At 48.3% G+C, this 18,653-nt stretch overlaps 1 protein-coding gene across 1 annotated transcript; it reads left to right on the top strand.

The window, feature by feature from the left end:
• Positions 1 to 10,031: 10,031 nt before the first annotated feature.
• On the top strand, positions 10,032 to 12,417 carry LOC149356576 (uncharacterized). The gene is made up of 3 exons (XM_089584196.1): positions 10,032 to 10,553; positions 10,616 to 10,828; positions 11,980 to 12,417. Exons 1-3 carry the CDS (start codon positions 10,351 to 10,353, stop codon positions 12,134 to 12,136), a joined length of 573 nt encoding a protein of 190 aa, XP_089440322.1. The 5' UTR covers positions 10,032 to 10,350; the 3' UTR covers positions 12,137 to 12,417.
• Positions 12,418 to 18,653: the final 6,236 nt, after the last annotated feature.

Here is an 18,653-nt window from a genome sequence, read left to right as displayed (position 1 = left end):
CGATGTTCAACCGCAGGTAGCTCCAGGCTGCTTTCCGTGAACAGGTCCCGCTCTTCAGGACAGGATCACTTCTCCGCAGCTTTGTCGCCCAGGTGACTGGATCAGCTTCGCTCGGTTCTTCAGAAGAGCTCGCTTCTCAGCATCGGTCGTTGATCGTTCTGCATGTTGCCAAGAACCGACCGACAACAGGCAACACCCAACACGAGCAAGTGCCCTCCGTCACCCGTCAAAACGCCAGACTTAAAGGTCATAAAATCTCCGCTAGCAATAGTTCAGTCCCCTTTTCGCTCCCTCTTCTACAAGAGACACATGTGGGATACAAGAACAGTAAAATAATAACTCAAACAAACTGTCAAACATGTAACACGGAATGAAATGAATGCAAAATAAATTTGCTCTCTTGAGTTCACTCGGCCAGGAAAACACTCAGCTGAGGCCACAAATGAGGACAATTTTTTTCCCGATCTACGAGCGACCTTAAGAGCTGTTCGCGACGAAACAAAATGTAGGTCACGAGGAGGCGAAGGCAGCCTTGCTTAGAACACACGGCTTAGTGCGTCTAGGTCAGCGTTTAACTCGGTTAAACGACACCCGTCACCGCGGAAGCTAATGACTCTGCCTCTTTCGCCGTAGCTGCGCTTTTCTCTCTCTCTGTACTACGGCGGTAGCTAATGTCTCTGCCTCTTTCGCTGTAGACGCGCTTTTCTTTCTCTCTCTACTTGTCTTTCTAGTTTCTACGGGCGGTACAGTATGAGAATGATTTGTTTTCTCTTACTAGCGACTTGTCCCTTTCTTTGCGCTTCGCGCGCCAGTCGCGACGTCCCATAGCAAGTGCGCAACGCTTCCGGAGGGACCGTTCTATCTTTCTTTGTTCGTGGTGGCAAGTGAGATCCACGAGTCCTCGATTTCTCGCGCACCCGTCCTTTTCGGTCGATGCGAGGTCCGCATCTACCAGGCCTTTTGAATTTGCGCCTAGTAAATGGCGTTATTTCCACTCGCGGCTTTCCATCGCGATACGTAAGCTTGGCCGAGCGCTTAGACGGTTTCTTGCCAATTTTCTTGCCCCTGGCACTGCGACCTCGTACAATCTTGCACTTTTTGAGCCGTACACGCGTTTTCCTTGCGCGCGCGTGCCGCTTTCTGTGGGAGCGCGGTTTCTCCCGTGACTGCAGCGGAAAGCGACAGACTTCATGAGAGTACGCGCCTTTGCGCATCTTGCTCTCTTTGTGATGGCGGCAAGATTCTTCCTTGTAGCGCTTCATAATTTTTCTCCTCCCGGGCAGCGCTCTCTTGAATCTCGGTTTGCTCCCTCGATACTCTTTCCCGCGTGAATTCTTGTATGATTTATTTTTGCAGTTTATCCGACTGCTCAGATCTATATGCCTCGACACACATATTCTCTTTCCTTTGCGCGATAGTGATGCCTCGCACATTTCTCGAGCTCCGATTGTGACACTAGCTTCAAGGCTAACAACGTTACTGACGTTGCTGCTGTCAATGTGCCGGTGAAGCTGATGCTTCCTACGGCGGCAACTACTTCTCGCGCGCTTGCCCTTTCTCTCTTTTCGGCGGCGCCACTGTTTCTTATGCCTGCCTTTCATCGCCTTTCGGTGACAGCTCTCTTTCTTGCGCTTGCCTTTCCTGTCCTTCCGGCGGCAGCACTGTTTGTCTATCACCTTGTGGTGATAGCTCACTTTTCGGAACTGGCTCTTACTTTCCTTCCGGTTGCAGCTTTCTTTCTTATCCTTGCCTTTCATTTTTCGATTGCAATACTGTTTCGCTAGCTGGTTCTTCGAAAGCACAGGCTGCTTTCGTAGCCTAGGTTCCTGCTGTCTGACAATACCGCTCCGATTGTGAGCCGATTCGCATGTGCTACCTAGATCAGGCCTGTCTTTAGCGCCTTTACTAGCGTCCTCCAAACTGCGTTCTTCCTCGTCAGCCTCTCTGAGTGCACATACGTGCTCATCTCCCTCGGATAGAATGACGTCTACCACTCCTATATCATCTGTAACGTTCGGTTCTCCACTGTCGTCCAGCACCTTAGTTTTCAGTGTTTTCAGCATTGACAAGTGTGTCTAGGATGACAATGCGCAGGTGCGCAAGCTCGAGTATTGTATGAAAATTGATGCTTGCTTTCCTAGAAAAAATTTAGAGCTGTCTCTGTCCACTTCTATATCCCGCGTCGTTTGTTGTGCTGCTTAAAAAAAGAACGCGGCATGCAAGCACATGTCTTGATCAATTCTCTTGACTCAGGACTCAGCTGGCTGTGATGCCCTTCAACGAGAACACCATCAGGGGGCAAGTGGAGACGGCGGACGGTGAGCAGCGCTGGAAGGTGAAAACCTCGAAAGCGAGAAGGGGCCACTTCACTGTCACTCCGCTAAAAGAGGAGCCAACACACACGGTAAGCAAACAATGCACGACTCAACACACCAGTAACATCATTGCTTGGTCATTCCACGTGAAATGTCCTAGATGCCAAATACGGCCACCAATAATGTAATGTGGACATTAAGCGTTGATGTAGCATGACGTTACTGCAGTTCACTCTGAAAAAGATATGTGATGATTGGCGCAGAGTTCCAATGAGTCATGTTCTTGCGTACCTCAAAATTTCTTGATCTGCTGTACTTAGAGAGCGACAACTCAGCATGGTGCACAATGTCTTGCTTCTGAAACCTCTCTAGTCAATACAACGGCCTCAAGGCAGTCATGGTTAATTTTCATCACACAAATGTATTGTCGTAAAATCTGGTTGCAGGAGCACCAACATAAAGCCATGAGATTGGAAAATTTAATGCCATTCACTGCACAGAAAACCACATTCCAGAAAAATGGTGGCAAGTGCATGTTCTGCACTGAAGAAGGCAGTTTAGCAAGATGTACTGAGGAGACTCCTTGTGGATTTCATTAATTTTTTTCACCCCTGAGACAGAATTTACTTTAATGAAAATTTGTACATTATCAGCAACCAAGTGTGTGTGTATTTGAGCAGCCTCGCGCTTTTGTATTTGGAGGGCCTTAATTCTTAATTTAGGTATGAATCTCAGTAACCAAATAAGTTACATTTGTGAACTTCGGGAGCAATTTTCATTAAAACAATTGCGTTTAACAAGCTTCAATTATTTACACCGTATACTACAGCAACAGGAAAACCTAAAGCAAAATGATTGTGACTGAGGCAGTAACATTGTTTATGTAAAAAAGTGATAGAACGCCACCATTTTCGCCTTTTTTACTGAACCAAGGAAGCGTAGAAAATTCTTGCATGGCTTCATTAATGAAGTCAGATGAAGGAACACCACAAGTGAAATATTCTAAAATTAAGATTTAGCATTGCACCTTGTTTTGCATTTGATTTTACAATATTTACTCCGACCAACTTTTGCTTTTTTTGGAAACTGTAAATAATGCTGAAGTGTGCAAAAAAATTTTTCCAACAAGAATATTTTGTTGATATACCATGTGCGCGATCAGCAACAAGTCCAATTTTTTTAAAAACATAATCAGAGGTGGTCGCTTTCGGGATCTGGAACATTTTGCATGGAATGACTGTTATAAAAGCATTTATTTAAAATTTATATCCTTATAACAAGGCCTTACAGATTTGCAACAATATGAGAGGACTCACTATCGTTTGGGTTAAAGGGAGACTGAAGCACTTTTTTTTGAAAATCAGGCTGGCAGCGTCGTCCTATAGTTTTTCATGCTGTATACTGGAATATCGCATCCAAATAAAGGAAAAACAATCGGGAATTGCCTTTTTTAGCAGAAATATGCGGCCTGTGCCGCGGGGCACGCCGTGCGGCGCGCCGCCGCCCGTGATTGGTCAAGAGAGGTCGTGACGTCACTTTGAGGACTGTAGAAGCTGCCGATGCGGATCCGGCGCTGCGTTGAGTACAGATCGCAGCTTTCCGTTTTTTTGTAAAAGCGAATATGGCGACTATTTTTTTTACTGACCTCTAAAGAAAAGGACGCTACAGTTTGTTCACTCCACATATCACCTGAAAGCGAAAAAGACACAAGCAAAAAATTCTATGCCTAGCACAAGCATACGCCAGCGTGAAAGACTCGTATGCAGACCATGCGTAAAGGGTGCCAGCACAACCTCGGCTCGTGTTCTCGGAAAGAAAGGGGTGCGAACAATTCTCAAGTCAATTACCACCACCGGACGCCTCTTGGCTCGCCCGAAAGAGCGTCATCCTAAAGAAAAGGCCCAAAGTGCTGTGTAGAAAAAATCCTCTTCTCAGTACCCGGCGTTGTAGGTTGGGGCGTTGTAGGTTGGAAAGTATTTCAAGGAAACGATGAAGCAGCACAAAGATGATGTCAAAATGAGCGAAGCGCAGGGGCCAAGCGCTGCGAGGTATGTGACCACAGGTTAGTGACGCAATCATTGTGCGCTGGAAACCAAACCGAATACGCGCACAAGGCTGCTGCTTCACTCGTGGCACGTTCAGCAGATGCCAGAAAATATTAATCGCTGCCTCGGAAACGTTCGCCCTTCCTAGATTTGCAGTTTAGGTTCAGTGAAGTAGTGGCCAACTACAGGTGTGTTTAAAAGCCAAGCTAGCTGCAACTCGCCCGCTGCTACAACTTGATGAAAAAAAACCGGTTGCGAAACATGCGTTTTTTTGGCAAAAACTTGGCTGGCATTCATTTCTCTCTTAAATTTGCATCCGAAATCAAAACGTAGAACGCTTTCATTTTAATCGCTTAGCTACGATTAAACGAGATGCCGCATATGAAGAGCTTCGATGCTTGCTTGCTTTGCTTTATTGTGCTTTTCATTGCTTGCTTGCTTGCTTGGACACGTCGAACCGAGTATAAAAGCACTAACCGAGCCTTGCTTAGCACGCCCCAGGTGGTGTGGCCGCACCTAAGCTGAGGAGAGAGACACATGCTTGAGCCTGTATAAGGTTTCTGCAGGGGCTAAATGAGCATGTGTCTGCTTGTAGAAGAGGCGCTTCTTGGGAATTGTGACACGCCTCTCATGCGCCAGAAAATCGAAGGAACTGTGTCATAGTTCAGCCGCGCCTTTTCGACAGAAATCTCCAAAGATCACATTAGGTACAAGCCCTGCATGTAGCCGCTCTTACGAAAGTGCTTCGAACAGAGTAGGCTTGCTTTGGTCGGCTTGAATTCATCGTCGCAGCAGCGAGCGCTTGCGCTGCGAGCTTATGATCTTGCGGAAAACCGTGGAAGACGACACAGTCGTGGCCGTAGTTGTTCGTGGACACGAACGCATACTAGTACCTCGTGTTGAATCTGATTTTCAAGGTCGGCTGGCACGCTTTGTTCGTCACAACGCATGCAGTACGAGAAACAACGGGCGCTGAAAGCTCGAGCCGAAGTACCCCGGCTCCTCAACGTGACGTCACGTTGGCCGACATGGACGAGGTTTCCCTCTCCGCTGTTCTCCTCTCCAGCGCTCGCGCAGGGCGCGGGAGATTTGAACATCGCGTTTTTAATTGTGGATTGCGCCACTGTTTTACCCAACATCAAAAAAATAATTGCACAGACGTGATCAGCAATGAAACTACTTCAAGATCCTAAAAAAATTAGCTGATTCGAAAACCGCCTCAGTGTCCCTTTAATGCGAATGCATGTTTTATTTATCTAGCAACTTGATGACAATTAGGCCAACATGCATAAACATATCTAATACTGCTGTTGTGTACTTGAATGGTTCCCGCTTTGTTGCTTTTACCTGCAGACTACGTGAACACCCTACTGAAGGATGTGGTAGAACAGTGCGAGCATTCAACGTACAAAGAAAGCTTCATCAAGAATGCACCACAAAACCTGCACCACATGACCAGCCACCATGAACGGCCAACAAAGCAACAGCTCATTTCTGCCCGACACTCCCGGTTCTCCAAACCCACTCTGCCACCGCTCCCACTGCCTGCCCTACCGTCCACATCCGCACATCCCAGGCAACGCTGAACCGGCCCTCTGTTGCAACATACCCACCAAGAGTGGAAGCTACACTCTTCATTGTCATGAACATCGGCCTGACTACGCCCACTGCAGGACAAAGGCCTCTCCCATGTCTCTCCAATTAACCCTGTCCTGTATACCAGCTGCGGCCAGCGTATCCCCGCAAACTTCCTAATCTCATCCGCCCATCTAACCAGCCCACTGTCAGGACCACTTGTGTACTGAATTGCTCTGCAAAGCCTTCTACGGATTTTCTTATGGGCTCAACGAACGCAAAGCTTTTGCCCTCAGACACGTCTCTGCCTGCAGTGCGCCTGGCCATCCCTTTCACAACATAAGTGCCGTATTGCTGGTCTCACAGTTCTGTCTTTTGTGCCCAGCTACACATCCACCTCTCTTCAAGCCCAAAATCCATATGGATACTACCATCAGTGGAGAGTGAAGAAGAAGCTGAGAGTGCAAGCATCCATGCTGTTCGAATGAAACAGTAAATGCCAGGTGCATTGAAGTCAACATCTCGCACATCTTCCCGGAGCCGACAACTCTGAGTTAAAATTTAGCTGACGAGGATGGTTTGATTCTGCGGTCAAACTACACAGCAGCACAACGAATGAGAGCATGGCAATCTGACTGACTTCTTGGGGTGGATGGAGTTCAGCAGTTCATCTGGTGCTTCATGGACGGCATGGTACGGCCGTCTCAAGTTTCTGTTCAAAGCAAACAATGCGACTGGCCCCAGTCAAGCAATGTGCGCAGCTTCTTACGTTATGTGCAGCCCTGACTTGCGATTTGGTTTGCGCACTTCTGCAGCCAAAAACGCCAGACCAAGTGAAATACGCCAACGTCATACAGATGCCTCAGGCACACTTTGAGCCTCGTCAGTCCAAGGTTTGCAGACACGTTTCAATCTGTTGGTGAATACCTGACTGCGTTACAAAAGTTGGCTTTGAGCTGTAACTTGGGGTTTTGCAAGCGTCAAGTGCAGCAGGGACTAAGTCGATAGCTATGGCTGCTACAACTACTGTGATGAACCTTATGGAATTAAGATGACATCCAAGTGCCGATGCCAACGACGACAAAGCTCTGGAGGCGGCCAGCTGACACTCGCACTGAGAACTGCTTGCTTTGAGAAGTGCCTTTCGCCCCGCTGTTTTCCCAATTACATGTGGCCGAGTCTTCATTGCCAGCGCTGCACACGTCCCCATAAACCACACTTCACTTAAGTAGTTACCATTAGACGTGATGCTCCGTGAGAGGCTCGTGTCTGGCCTATGCGACGAGCAGTGGCTCTTCGCGGAGCGTCACCTGACAATCATGGCTTTCAATTTTGCCATTTGTGTAGAAAGTGCGGCATAGCAGCACCAAGGGATGAGGAATGAGCATGCAGACATCAAGAAAGCAACTACCAATACAGGTGTCAGACCGCTTTTTTCAGAAAGGCAAGAAGTTTCTGTGCACACCTGTAGGGGCACAAGTAACTGGGTGTCCGTACCCGTACGGAAATGTCATATCTGGTTTGATATGAAAAAATCCAGATATGAACAAATAGGGAATTGGGCATATAAGGTCTTATATGAATATACGGGCGTATATAGCCTGATATGCCCAATTCCCTATATATCCATATCATGACTGAACTCATATATGACAATATATGAATATATCTGGAATATATGACCTGATATGCCCAATTCCCTATATATTCATATCATGATTGAACTCATATAAGGATATATCTGGCATATATGGCCTGATATGCCCAATTCCCTATATATCCATATCATGATTGAACTCATATATGGATATATCTGGCATATATGGCCTGATATGCCCAATTCCCTATATATTCATATATGGATTGAACTTATATATGGAAATATATGTATATATGGTCCTTATATAGCCAGATATGTCCTATCCTTATATTACCATATCTGATGGAGCCCATATATGGGATTTCTATATATGGTCCTTATATACCCAGATACGGCCAAATCCGTATATAGCCATATCTGCGAACAGTCATATATGGATGAATATACTTATATGGGCCATATATGGCCAAATATAGATAAATATGTATATGTCCATATTTGGCTGGAGCTTATATATGGAGCTAGTTCTATATACGAACATATACTGACAGATCTGCACATAACCTTATATACTTTTGGTTAAATGTTGAGGGGAAATTTCCCCTAAGGCAGAGCAGACTTCCATTAAGTTATTAATTACTTATTCGCATCCATCCAAGCACAGTCATACACCATGTCCCCAGACCAGGACGAATCTTTTTACGAAAGAGCAAAAGTTTCTGTGGAAGCTGTGTCGGGTCCCTTTGTAGCCGTGTGACTGCTTGGCGGAATGAAAATGAGTGATTACTCCCTTATTAAAACCTTATAAGCTTTCATATGTAAATATATAATAAATGGCAGCCTATGTATATGTGCCCTCATACGGCGAGATCTACCGAAGGAGACGGTACAAAAAACAAATTGAAGAAATCCAACGATTTGCGGCGCGCTTCATCTGCAATCTCAAGCACCTAGGCTCCCGTTCTCCAATGTTGCAGGCTGCTACTTTAGAACAACACCAGCATCACAGCCAGTAAAACTATTCTCATTCGAGTTCTGTACTGCTCGCTCTCAGTGACTGCCTGCAACAGCGACGCGGCCTTCTATCACATTAGCCAATAAAGAGTGAGCCTGGAGTGTGGCGTCTCCAAACAGTGATGGAGGGCGGCCAAACAAAATATGTAATGAAATTAGTTACAACCATTGCAGAATGCTGTCATACATATGCCGTTATCGCCACATGCAGACGTAAGCGACTGTGCAGTACGTCCTTACCGCTACTACTTCATATATGTAATACAGCTTAAATTTTTGACGCAGATTTTTATTTTAAAACTTTGAGAGATACGTTGGTGCTGTGTAGGGGGGTTATACAGGATGGTTAACATTATGTAAGCGATAAACCTGATTTAATAGACGATTAATTAACTAACATTAACTAATGAACATTTCATTTTGATTCTAAGGGGCAATATTATGTTGCCAAATTAAAGGCCGTCATCGTAAAAGGTGAGCACAGTTTCTAACTTTTTTTTTAATTGGTATAGGGGTTTGAAATATCGAGCGCCAGATTTTGCGCATTTCAAAGCTCGCTGAGTTGGTTTACCCGCATTGAAAATGCATAAAACTGTCGGTCACTTTTTTTATGCATCAAACACGGACACCGTTTGTGTATTTTGTGATGTAGAAAAAGTTTCTTTGAATTCGGCGACGATACGACCCGCAGCGACGCGTTTATGAATATCCGAAGCGGACAAGGCAATTCACTGAGCTTGCAAGTGTGTATGTTCAGTATTTCGAACCACATTAACGATTACGAAAATTTAAAAGCTAAGGTTATCTTTTTTTACTGACGGCCTTCATTTTCGCGATACGGACTTACGCCCCAAAATCAACATTATGAAAGCTGATTAGTTAAATATTATTAACCATTTTTCAGATTATTGAGCTCTATTACGTACATAATGCCCGTCTTGCTGTACGGTCCACCTTCACTGACCAAACCGACATATCTCTCGCACTTTGTAAAATAAAAATCTGTAAACGTTAAAAAAATGTCATCCAATACATCTCTAAGTGCTGCTTTAAATTGAAAAACCACTCGGTTTTATGCTGCTCTAAAGCTCCTGATAATCATATAGCATAGGTAACACAAGTAACACAATTACCACACAGAAATTGCGCAGGAAATTTTATTGGGGTACATTTAATGCTCTTGTGGTTCTATAGTTCTGTATGCTTTTTATCGTCGATGCTTTTCTTTCTCGCTCCTTATTTCGCTGAGTTTAGTGCCCACGGCCAGCAACAGCAGCTTTCCGGAGAGCTCCCGCCCCTTCTTGGTCGGCAGGGCCGTTGTGTAGGCTGCGTGGGAGATAATTTAGAGCGATCATGATATAAATCTGCGCAGAACTTGTGCACATGGCCAAAGTAGCATAAGTCGAAGAATTATGCACTGAATCCGAGACACATTACCGTAAAATCCATTGTGGGATATTAAAGGTGCACTGAAGAGGATTCTGAACATGTCTTTTTGCCGCGGGAACTTGATGTACACGTTCCCAGCATTCTTAGGAGCTGCGACTTATTGCCCTGTGTGGCCGATTTCCTCAATTAAATCTAATTAACGTCCGGCTCCCGCCTTTTTTTTTTTGAATTCGGCCTCATACGATGGGAGGAGTCTACCAGCGCGTCGAGTGCCTTTCAGCCAGTTCCGTGGAGGCTTGCCGCTCCGTCATCGGCGGAGTAATACGTAGTAATACGCGGAGTGACTTTTTGAAAATGCGCACGTTGTTGGCCGAACTACGTTCAGCCATTTGTGTTTTTGTAAGCCGATGAGATGGACATCGACGATCTCACAGAGCTTGAAAGAGAGATTCTTCGGCGGACGGCAGATTTAGGCACCATCTCTTACGATAGTACGCCTTTGCGCGATACGGCCGAAGATAGCAGCAGTGGCCATCCGTCCGGCCGTACCACGGACGAAGACTCGGACGCCGATGGCTCCGAGGACGGCTGGCAACGAGTGGGAAACGTGGACTGGTGAGTGATATGAACTCTATTATGCTCGTGGCACGCATCGCTGACATCCGTTTTCTGCGAAGGTGCCAGTGCGACGGCTGCGCTGCCATGCCGACAGCCATCGAGAACGTCTGCTGCCGGGAATGCCCGGCCGCCGTTAAAAAGCAGCCGGGACACAACTGCATCACAGCGCACCCCGAGTTCGGGTATCTTTGCCTGGACGAGGGTGTGCTGCAGCTTGCATATTTAAACATGCGGCATTACCGGCAGCCAGGCATGGGCGACACCGCGAACGAGTAAGTACAACTGCAAGCTTCACGGATTGCGTAATAACGCTACCGGTGCTAGCTCTTGCAACTACGTTTATTGACCACAGTGCGATCTAAAGCGCATACGCATGCGGTGCTGTTCTATTTAAAAAAAACGACAGAGAATGCCTAAAACTTCGTATACAGTGCGGAATCACGGTGTGCTATGGCCATAACCACTGCAAAAGACTGCAGCTGTCCACTGCGCAAACAAATGGGATCAGGATAGTTTGCACTGACAAAGCCCATTACTGTGCAGGAGACAGACTCATTCTCCTTTCAGGAATTAGATTACGAGCTATATAGCATAAGAAGCATGGAACCTTTTTTTACCTTACATGCTGTCATTTTCAGAAAAAGGAACCTTATTTACAGTTTCAGGAACGGCTGAAAATAAGGCAGACCTTATTGACTGCTAGTCTAATACATGTCCGGGTTCAGGTACGTCGGGATTTTGGCTGGTTTAAATTTATCTTTATTGCAGTTGGCAGCAACTGCTGAGCCAATTCGAAATTTCAAAGGAGATTGTCCTATCAGAAGTGGGCTTCTGGCACCTATATATATAAATTTCCTTAGTTGCAGTGATAACATAAATACTAGTAAGTGTGATGAAAAGTGTGCTTTTGGAGCATTTAGCAGAGTTGTAGAACTTGGTTCCCATATATGGAATTGTACATAGTGTATATTGCCGCCCAACACCTATCCTTTCTTACTATCGCTCCCCCCTTTCTTTCCCTCTCCCTGTCCTTTTATTCTCGCTAGCCGCAGCTCAGGTTTGGATGGCAGATGCCGCGGCTAGCAACATCGTTAGCTTCCATTGTTATTTTTTTTATTATCAATAAAGAGCCACTAGCAACAACAAGGGAGGTCAGCTTGAGACATCTAGAAAAGAGTGAACATTGGGCCTCAACCTTGGTGTGCATGCTTACTCAAGTCACCATTGTTTAGTGTAGTTACAGGAATGATTGTTTTTGGTTCAAATGAGTAAATATGCAGAACAGGCACTCTTCTGGCTGAATTAAAAAAATTAGGAGGCGGCTAGGGGTCAGAACATTCTGTCCCCTCCCGACTTGGATGCGCATCTGATCAACTTCATCCTGTGTACTGCTTGCTACATCTAATCATTGGCATTGTTTCAGGCACTACCGGTTTGCTGCCTACAGGCAGTGTGTGCTCTGGCTGTGGGGGCGGCTTGGGCGCCACAACAGAAGGCCCCTGCCCGCCTGCATGGTGAAGGCAATAAGGGCAAAATATCCTGGTGAAAACCATGTAGGTTTTCAGCTTGCAACTCCTTAAAGCGGGTAGACGACGACGACGACCAAGAGCGTGGGAAGAGTAGAAGACGACAACGAAGTTCGGACTGTGTTCTCGGTGCCGCTAGCAGCTGTTCTTTCCTATTTGTAAATATATTCTTTCCCGCAACATATTTGGTGGAGGTGCGGCTTTCCCCTACGTCTACCAACGACGGAGCTCCGCAGCGGCCGCCAGTTGCCTTCCCTCATCATGACCCAAGACGCCTCCCAGCAAACCTCAGCCCCGGCCATGACATCACTCGTTCTTTCTCCCCCTTGTGACCCTGGGACATTTCCTGGTACCGACAACACTGACGTCGACGACTGGATCAACATGTACGAGCGAGTGAGTACCTACAACCGCTGGGATCCGACCCTTATGCTCGCAAATGTAATATTCTACCTAAAAGACACTGCCCGGGTCTGGTATGAGACCCACGAAGACCATCTAACCAGCTGGGACGTGTGCAAAGAGAAACTCCGCGAATTGTTTGGACCGCCGCTCGGCCGAACACTTGCTGCTAAGAAGGACCTCGCCTCCCGAGCTCAAACATCTACGGAGTCCTATGTGTCGTACATTCAAGATGTGCTGGCCCTCTGTCACAAAGTTGACGCCAACATGCCCGAGTCTGACAAAGTCGGCCACGTGTTGAAGGGAATCGCCGACGATGCCTTCAACTTGCTCGTATACAAGAACTGCACTACAGTCGACGGAATTATTAAGGAATGTCGACGCTTCGAGGAAGCCAAAAGCAGGCGTATTAGCCAGCCGTACACACGCCTCCCCAACACGGCTGCGACTTCTTCATGTGAAGACCTGCGACACAGGGAAACTTCAGCGCCCCCAGAAAATGTGACCCGCATCATCCGACGCGAGCTCGAAGCTATGTCCCCTGCCCCCCTGCATCTACATGATGGCGACAACCGCTTGCCTACCATCTCTCTGGTACAAGCTGTCGTCCGCCAAGAGTTTGCAAACCTTGGTTTCCAGCCCGTCAGCCCTGTACGGTCTTCACCACCACCCGAAATCACTGCGATTGCTCCTGGACGACCTTCGTACTTCACTCCACGTCGCCGAAACCCTAACGACTGGCGGACAACCGACGACAGGCCCATTTGTTTCCATTGCCACCGCATTGGCCACATCTCCCGCCACTGTCGAAATTATTGGTCCCGTCGCAGCACATACCGTCCTCTCAGCTCCCATCGCGACGACGAACAGCCCAGCCACTACACGCCCCCTCAAGCCCAGCACGGTGCTACAGTCGACGGCCAGATTCCCCGCTCCAGCCGCTCCCCGTCCCCCCTGCGTCGACAGTCTCGTTCGCCCCAATGCCGTCGCTCCTCTCCTGGCCCCTACGGACGCTCGCAAGCGGAAAACTAGACGCTGCAGTGTCTGGAGGTTATGCTGCAGTACAGCCCCAGTCCCAAAATCCTCGATTAGCCCTTCGTGCACACCATAATTTGCTCGCCATTCATGTCGATGGAGTGCCTGTGAGAGCCCTGATCGATACAGGCGCGCACGTATCCGTCATGAGTTCAGCCCTACGACGCCGCCTCCGAAAAGTACTGACCCCTGCACCCAAAGCCGTTCTCCGCGTTGCCGACGGCGGAACGCCTCATGTTGTTGGACTATGCACAGCCCGTGTGACCATATCCGGCCGCCATACATCCATTCTGTTCTCTGTTCTAGACCAGTGCCCTCATGAAGTCATTCTTGGCCTGGACTTCCTGTCTGAGCATTCAGCCCTCATTGACTGCGCCACTAATGTTGTTCAGCTTGACCTTCCTCTTTCTGCTGAGTCGCCGTCCCCAGTTATACAGTCTTTGTGCTGTCAACTTTGTTCGTCTACCGCCTCAAGCCGCAACTTACATTTCTTTCTCATCTGTTCCCCTGTACCTGATGGTCACTACGTAGTCACTGCGGAACTTGACGTCGCCCTGACGCGCAGCATTGCGCTTCCACACATTGTATTTACATTGTCGGCCAACCGCGCGTACCTTCCTGTCCTGAACTTTGGTTCATCCATCCAACCGCTCCCGCAAGGCATCTCACTCGCCACGCTGTGCCCTGCTGCCGAATGTGTGATATCAGTGGTGGACAGCTGCTTACCTTCCACTCAGCAATGCCGGTTGCCTGCAGCCCCATCAACAGTGAACCCAACGGACGACTACCCTGACATGATCGCTTCTGACCTACCGCTGATGCAAGCTCGCGATATTAGGTGCCTCTTATCATCTTTCCGCGACATCTTCGACTTTGATAGCCGTGTTTTGGCTCGGACCTCTGTGGTGACGCATCACATAAACACCGGTGATTCCGCTCCTCTCCGCAGACGTACGTACCGAGTGTCCAGCGCCGAACGCACCGTCATAAATCAAGAGGTGGACAAGATGCTCGCAAAAGACATCATCGAGCCCTCGTCAAGTCCTTGGGCTTCACCAGTCGTCCTGGTGAAAAAGGACGGCAGCTGGCGCTTCTGCGTTGATTATCGGCACCTCAACCGCATCACAAAAAAAGACGTATATCCACTCCCAAGGATCGATGATGCCTTAGATTGCCTCCACGGCGCCAAATATTTCTCTTCAATTGATCTTCGATCGGGGTACTGGCAAATTGCCGTTGATGAAAAGGACCGCGAGAAGACCGCCTTCGTGATGCCTGATGGCTTATACCAGTTTAAAGTCATGCCGCTCGGCCTCTGTAACGCCCCGGCTACCTTCGAACGAATGATGGACTCCCTTCTTCATGGCTTTAAATGGTCCACCTGCCTCTGTTACCTAGACGATGTTGTGGTTTTCTCGCCTACTTTTTCCACGCACCTCGAGCGCCTCTCCAATATTCTGACAGTGTTTCGTAACGCCAGACTTCAGCTGAACTCATCGAAATGGAAGTTCGGTTGTCGCCAACTCACTATTCTCGGACACCTCGTTGACGCTTCTGGTGTACGCCCAGATCCCATCAAAATTCAAGCTGTGAAGGACTTTCCTCTTCCAAGGTCGTCGAAAGATGTGCGCAGCTTTGTCGGCTTGTGCTCGTATTTTCACCATTTTATCAAAGATTTCGCCGGCATCGCTCGTCCCCTCACCGATCTTCTGAAGAACGACACCCCCTTTACCTGGGGCCCTGCTCAAGAGAACTCATTTTCATCCCTCGTCCATTTGCTGACCACTCCGCCCATCTTAGCACATTTTGACCCGTCGTCTCCCACAGAGGTTCGCACCGACGCCTCCGGATATGGCATCGGCGCCGTCCTAGCCCAACGTCAACAGGGTCAAGATCGAGTCATCGCTTATGCCAGCCGCCTACTTTCAGCCGCAGAGCAAAATTACACCATTACTGAGCGTGAGTGTCTTGCCCTTGTCTGGGCAGTAGCTAAATTCAGACCCTACCTGTTCGGCCCTTCATTCGCTGTTGTCACTGATCGCCATGCTCTCTGTTGGCTGTCTTCACTAAAAAATCCCACCGGTCGCCTTGGTCGCTGGGCATTGCGCCTCCAAGAATACTCATACTCCGTCGTGTACAAGTCAGGGCGCCATCACCAGGACGCTGAATGTTTATCGATACCCTGTGGAACCACCTGACCTAGAGGACGCAGAGACCCTGCCCTGCCTCTTAGCTATCTCTGATCTTGCCGATATTGCCAACGAACAGCGCCACGACTCATCTTTACGACCTATCTTTGATGGCATCCGTTCTGCAAACCGATCTCCGTCTCTGAACCTTTATGTGCTCCAGAACGGCATTTTGTATCGCCGAAACCTACGCTCCGATGGCCCTCCGCTCCTGCTCGTGATACCCCAACGTCTACGCTCTTCTGTCCTGGAAGAACTGCACGATCTGCCGACAGCCGGTCACCTTGGCGTGTCCCACACGTACGCTCGGGTGCGGCATCGCTTCTTTTGGCCTGCTCTCTATCGTTCCGTCAAGCGTTACGTGGCCACTTGCGACCTGTGTCAACGTCGGAAAAGGCCCTCCACTTTGCCTGCCGGTCTTCTGCAACCCATCGACATACCTCCGGAACCTTTTCACCGTGTTGGCCTCGACCTTCTTGGCCCTTTTCCAACACGTCCCTCTCCGGCAACAAGTGGATCGCTGTCGCAACTGATTATACGACTCGGTACGCCATCACGCGTGCCTTGCCGTCCAGCTGCGCTACCGATGTCACCGATTTTCTTCTGCAAGACGTCACCCTTCACCACGGCGCCCCTCGTCAACTGCTCACCGACCGCGGTCATTTTCTATCCAGAGTAGTTCACGACATTCTTCGTTCGTGTGACACGCAGCACCAGCTCGCGACAGCTTACCAATGGGCTTACGGAAAGGTTCAACCGCACGCTCACCGACATGTTAGCCATGTACATATCGCCAGACCACCGAGATTGGGACGCAGCCTTGCCTTATGTGACATTTGCATATAACTCTTCCCTTCATGACAGAACAGGCTATTCTCCTTTCTACCTTTTGTTTGGTAGGCATCCCACCTTGCCTTTGGACACACTCATGCCGCCTTCTTCAGCCCCCACCACTGCTTACGCTCGGGACGCCATCTCCCAGGCCACGCTGGCGCGCCAAATAGCACGTAGTAGGCTCCAAGCCTCTCAAGTTTCCCAGAAGTCAGCCTACGACCGCCATCACCAGGCCGTCGAATTTACCCCAGGATCACTCGTCCTTCTCTGGACGCCCTCTCGCAGCGTCGGTCTCTCCGAGAAGCTCCTTTCGCACTACCGTGGCCCTTACCGTGTCGTGTGCCGTGTTACCGACGTGAACTATGAAATTGCTCCCCTTGAAACCTCGCCATCGTCCTCTGGCGCCACCACCGACATCGTCCACGTCTGTCGCCTTAAACCTTATCACGACGCTCACACGTCGCCGCCCTAACGCCGAGACGGCGTTTCAGCAGCCGGGGGTCCTGAAGTGGGTAGACGACGACCAAGAGCGTGGGAAGAGTAGAAGACAACGAAGTTCGGACTGTGTTCTCGGTGCCGCTCGCAGCTGTTCTTCCCTATTTGTAAATATATTGAACCATTGAAATATATTGAAAAATAGTGAACCATTTCGCACCTCATTTTTGCTTCCAATGCGTCACAGCATTTACAGATTGCATGCAGACCATTTTTGGGAATGTGCTTAGTTTATTCAGTGTCTGTGTAGTAGTATAGACAAAGTCTCTGCCTGACAGGCAAGGACAAGCTCGTCCTTGTCATACCTCAGCACCATGAGAGGTTGCTCAACTACACTCACACTCACGGCCACTTGCACTCACTTACACTCATGTCCACTCGCATTCACAAGCACTCATTCACGTCCTCTCACACACTCGCACTAATGTTCACTCACATTCACAACCCGTCACCCAAACAAGCTTCGCTTGTGTGGTTGAAGAGCTAGGCCAAGTAGATCAGGCTCATTGCATGGGTCTGGCCCAATAAAAAAAATTATGGCCCGAGCAGAGCTCTACAGTGCACACGGCCGGCCATAGAAAAAAAAAAACGAAGCGTCCACTGCAGTACTCGAGATCCCACCTTACGCTAGTTATTGCTGAGAAGTTGACAGTCGTGGTTTCAGCAGCAAGCATTGGAACTCTGTGTACAGAGCTCGAGCCGTGTAGGAGGCATGTCAACAGACATCTGCCTTTCTAGCTGTGGTAATGCGAAATTCGATAAAAGGATCGGACACAACTCGTATCGGTTCACTGCACCCGCGAGCCTGCGCCCATGCCAACGGTGAACTAGTAAGGTGAACAACAACGAAATATTTCCATTCTCGCGCCAGCGTAATCCTCTGCGTCATTTGTAAATAGACACCGGTATGGTGCCTTATGCTACCTCGAGCGCCTTCGGCAGTGAATATCTAATTCCCTCAGCTATCAACAGAAAAAAAATAAGCACATGCAACAAACTTCACTGTCACGCGGCATTTGCCTCCAATCATGACCACTCATGCTCACAGACGCGAGTGAGGTGATAAGAGTGCACTCACGAGTGAGTGTGCCGACCCACAGTCCTTGTAAATCGTCCAAAGGTAGGCATCCTACGCACCCGAACATGGGATTTCAGCTTTCCACTGGCAGGATAAAGAACTGGATCACCTCATACCACATTTTTGCTTGCAGTGCATCAGAGCTTTTGCACATTGTAATTCATCCAGACCACTTTTTTTTGGAATGTACTAAGCTTATTCAGTCTCCGTGTAGCAAAGACTTATTTGTAATTCAACTGCTCTATAAGAGTTGGTTTAAAAGGCTTACAGAACTGTGGTGGTGGACCAAAACTTTCAGACTTCAACTAACCTGCTGATACATGAACCAACAAGGTGTGAACCTTCCACATCTTCACAAAATTTTGTTCTGCAGCTCATCAAACTGCCATACACAACTGAATCGCAGGAAATGTATTTGCCTAGCAGCGTTTCAAAATCAGTAAGTTAGGTGGCTCCATTGCTCTTTTGCAGCATAATGTATAGCTCTGTATTTCAGCCATGCGGTAAAGTACGAAAAGATGCACAAAGCCACTCAGAA

This window comes from Amblyomma mixtum, chromosome 3 (assembly GCF_055824585.1).
Source record: "Amblyomma mixtum isolate Tamu chromosome 3, ASM5582458v1, whole genome shotgun sequence".
Lineage (NCBI taxonomy): Eukaryota > Metazoa > Arthropoda > Arachnida > Ixodida > Ixodidae > Amblyomma > Amblyomma mixtum.
This window is presented reverse-complemented; position numbering and strand designations above follow the sequence as displayed.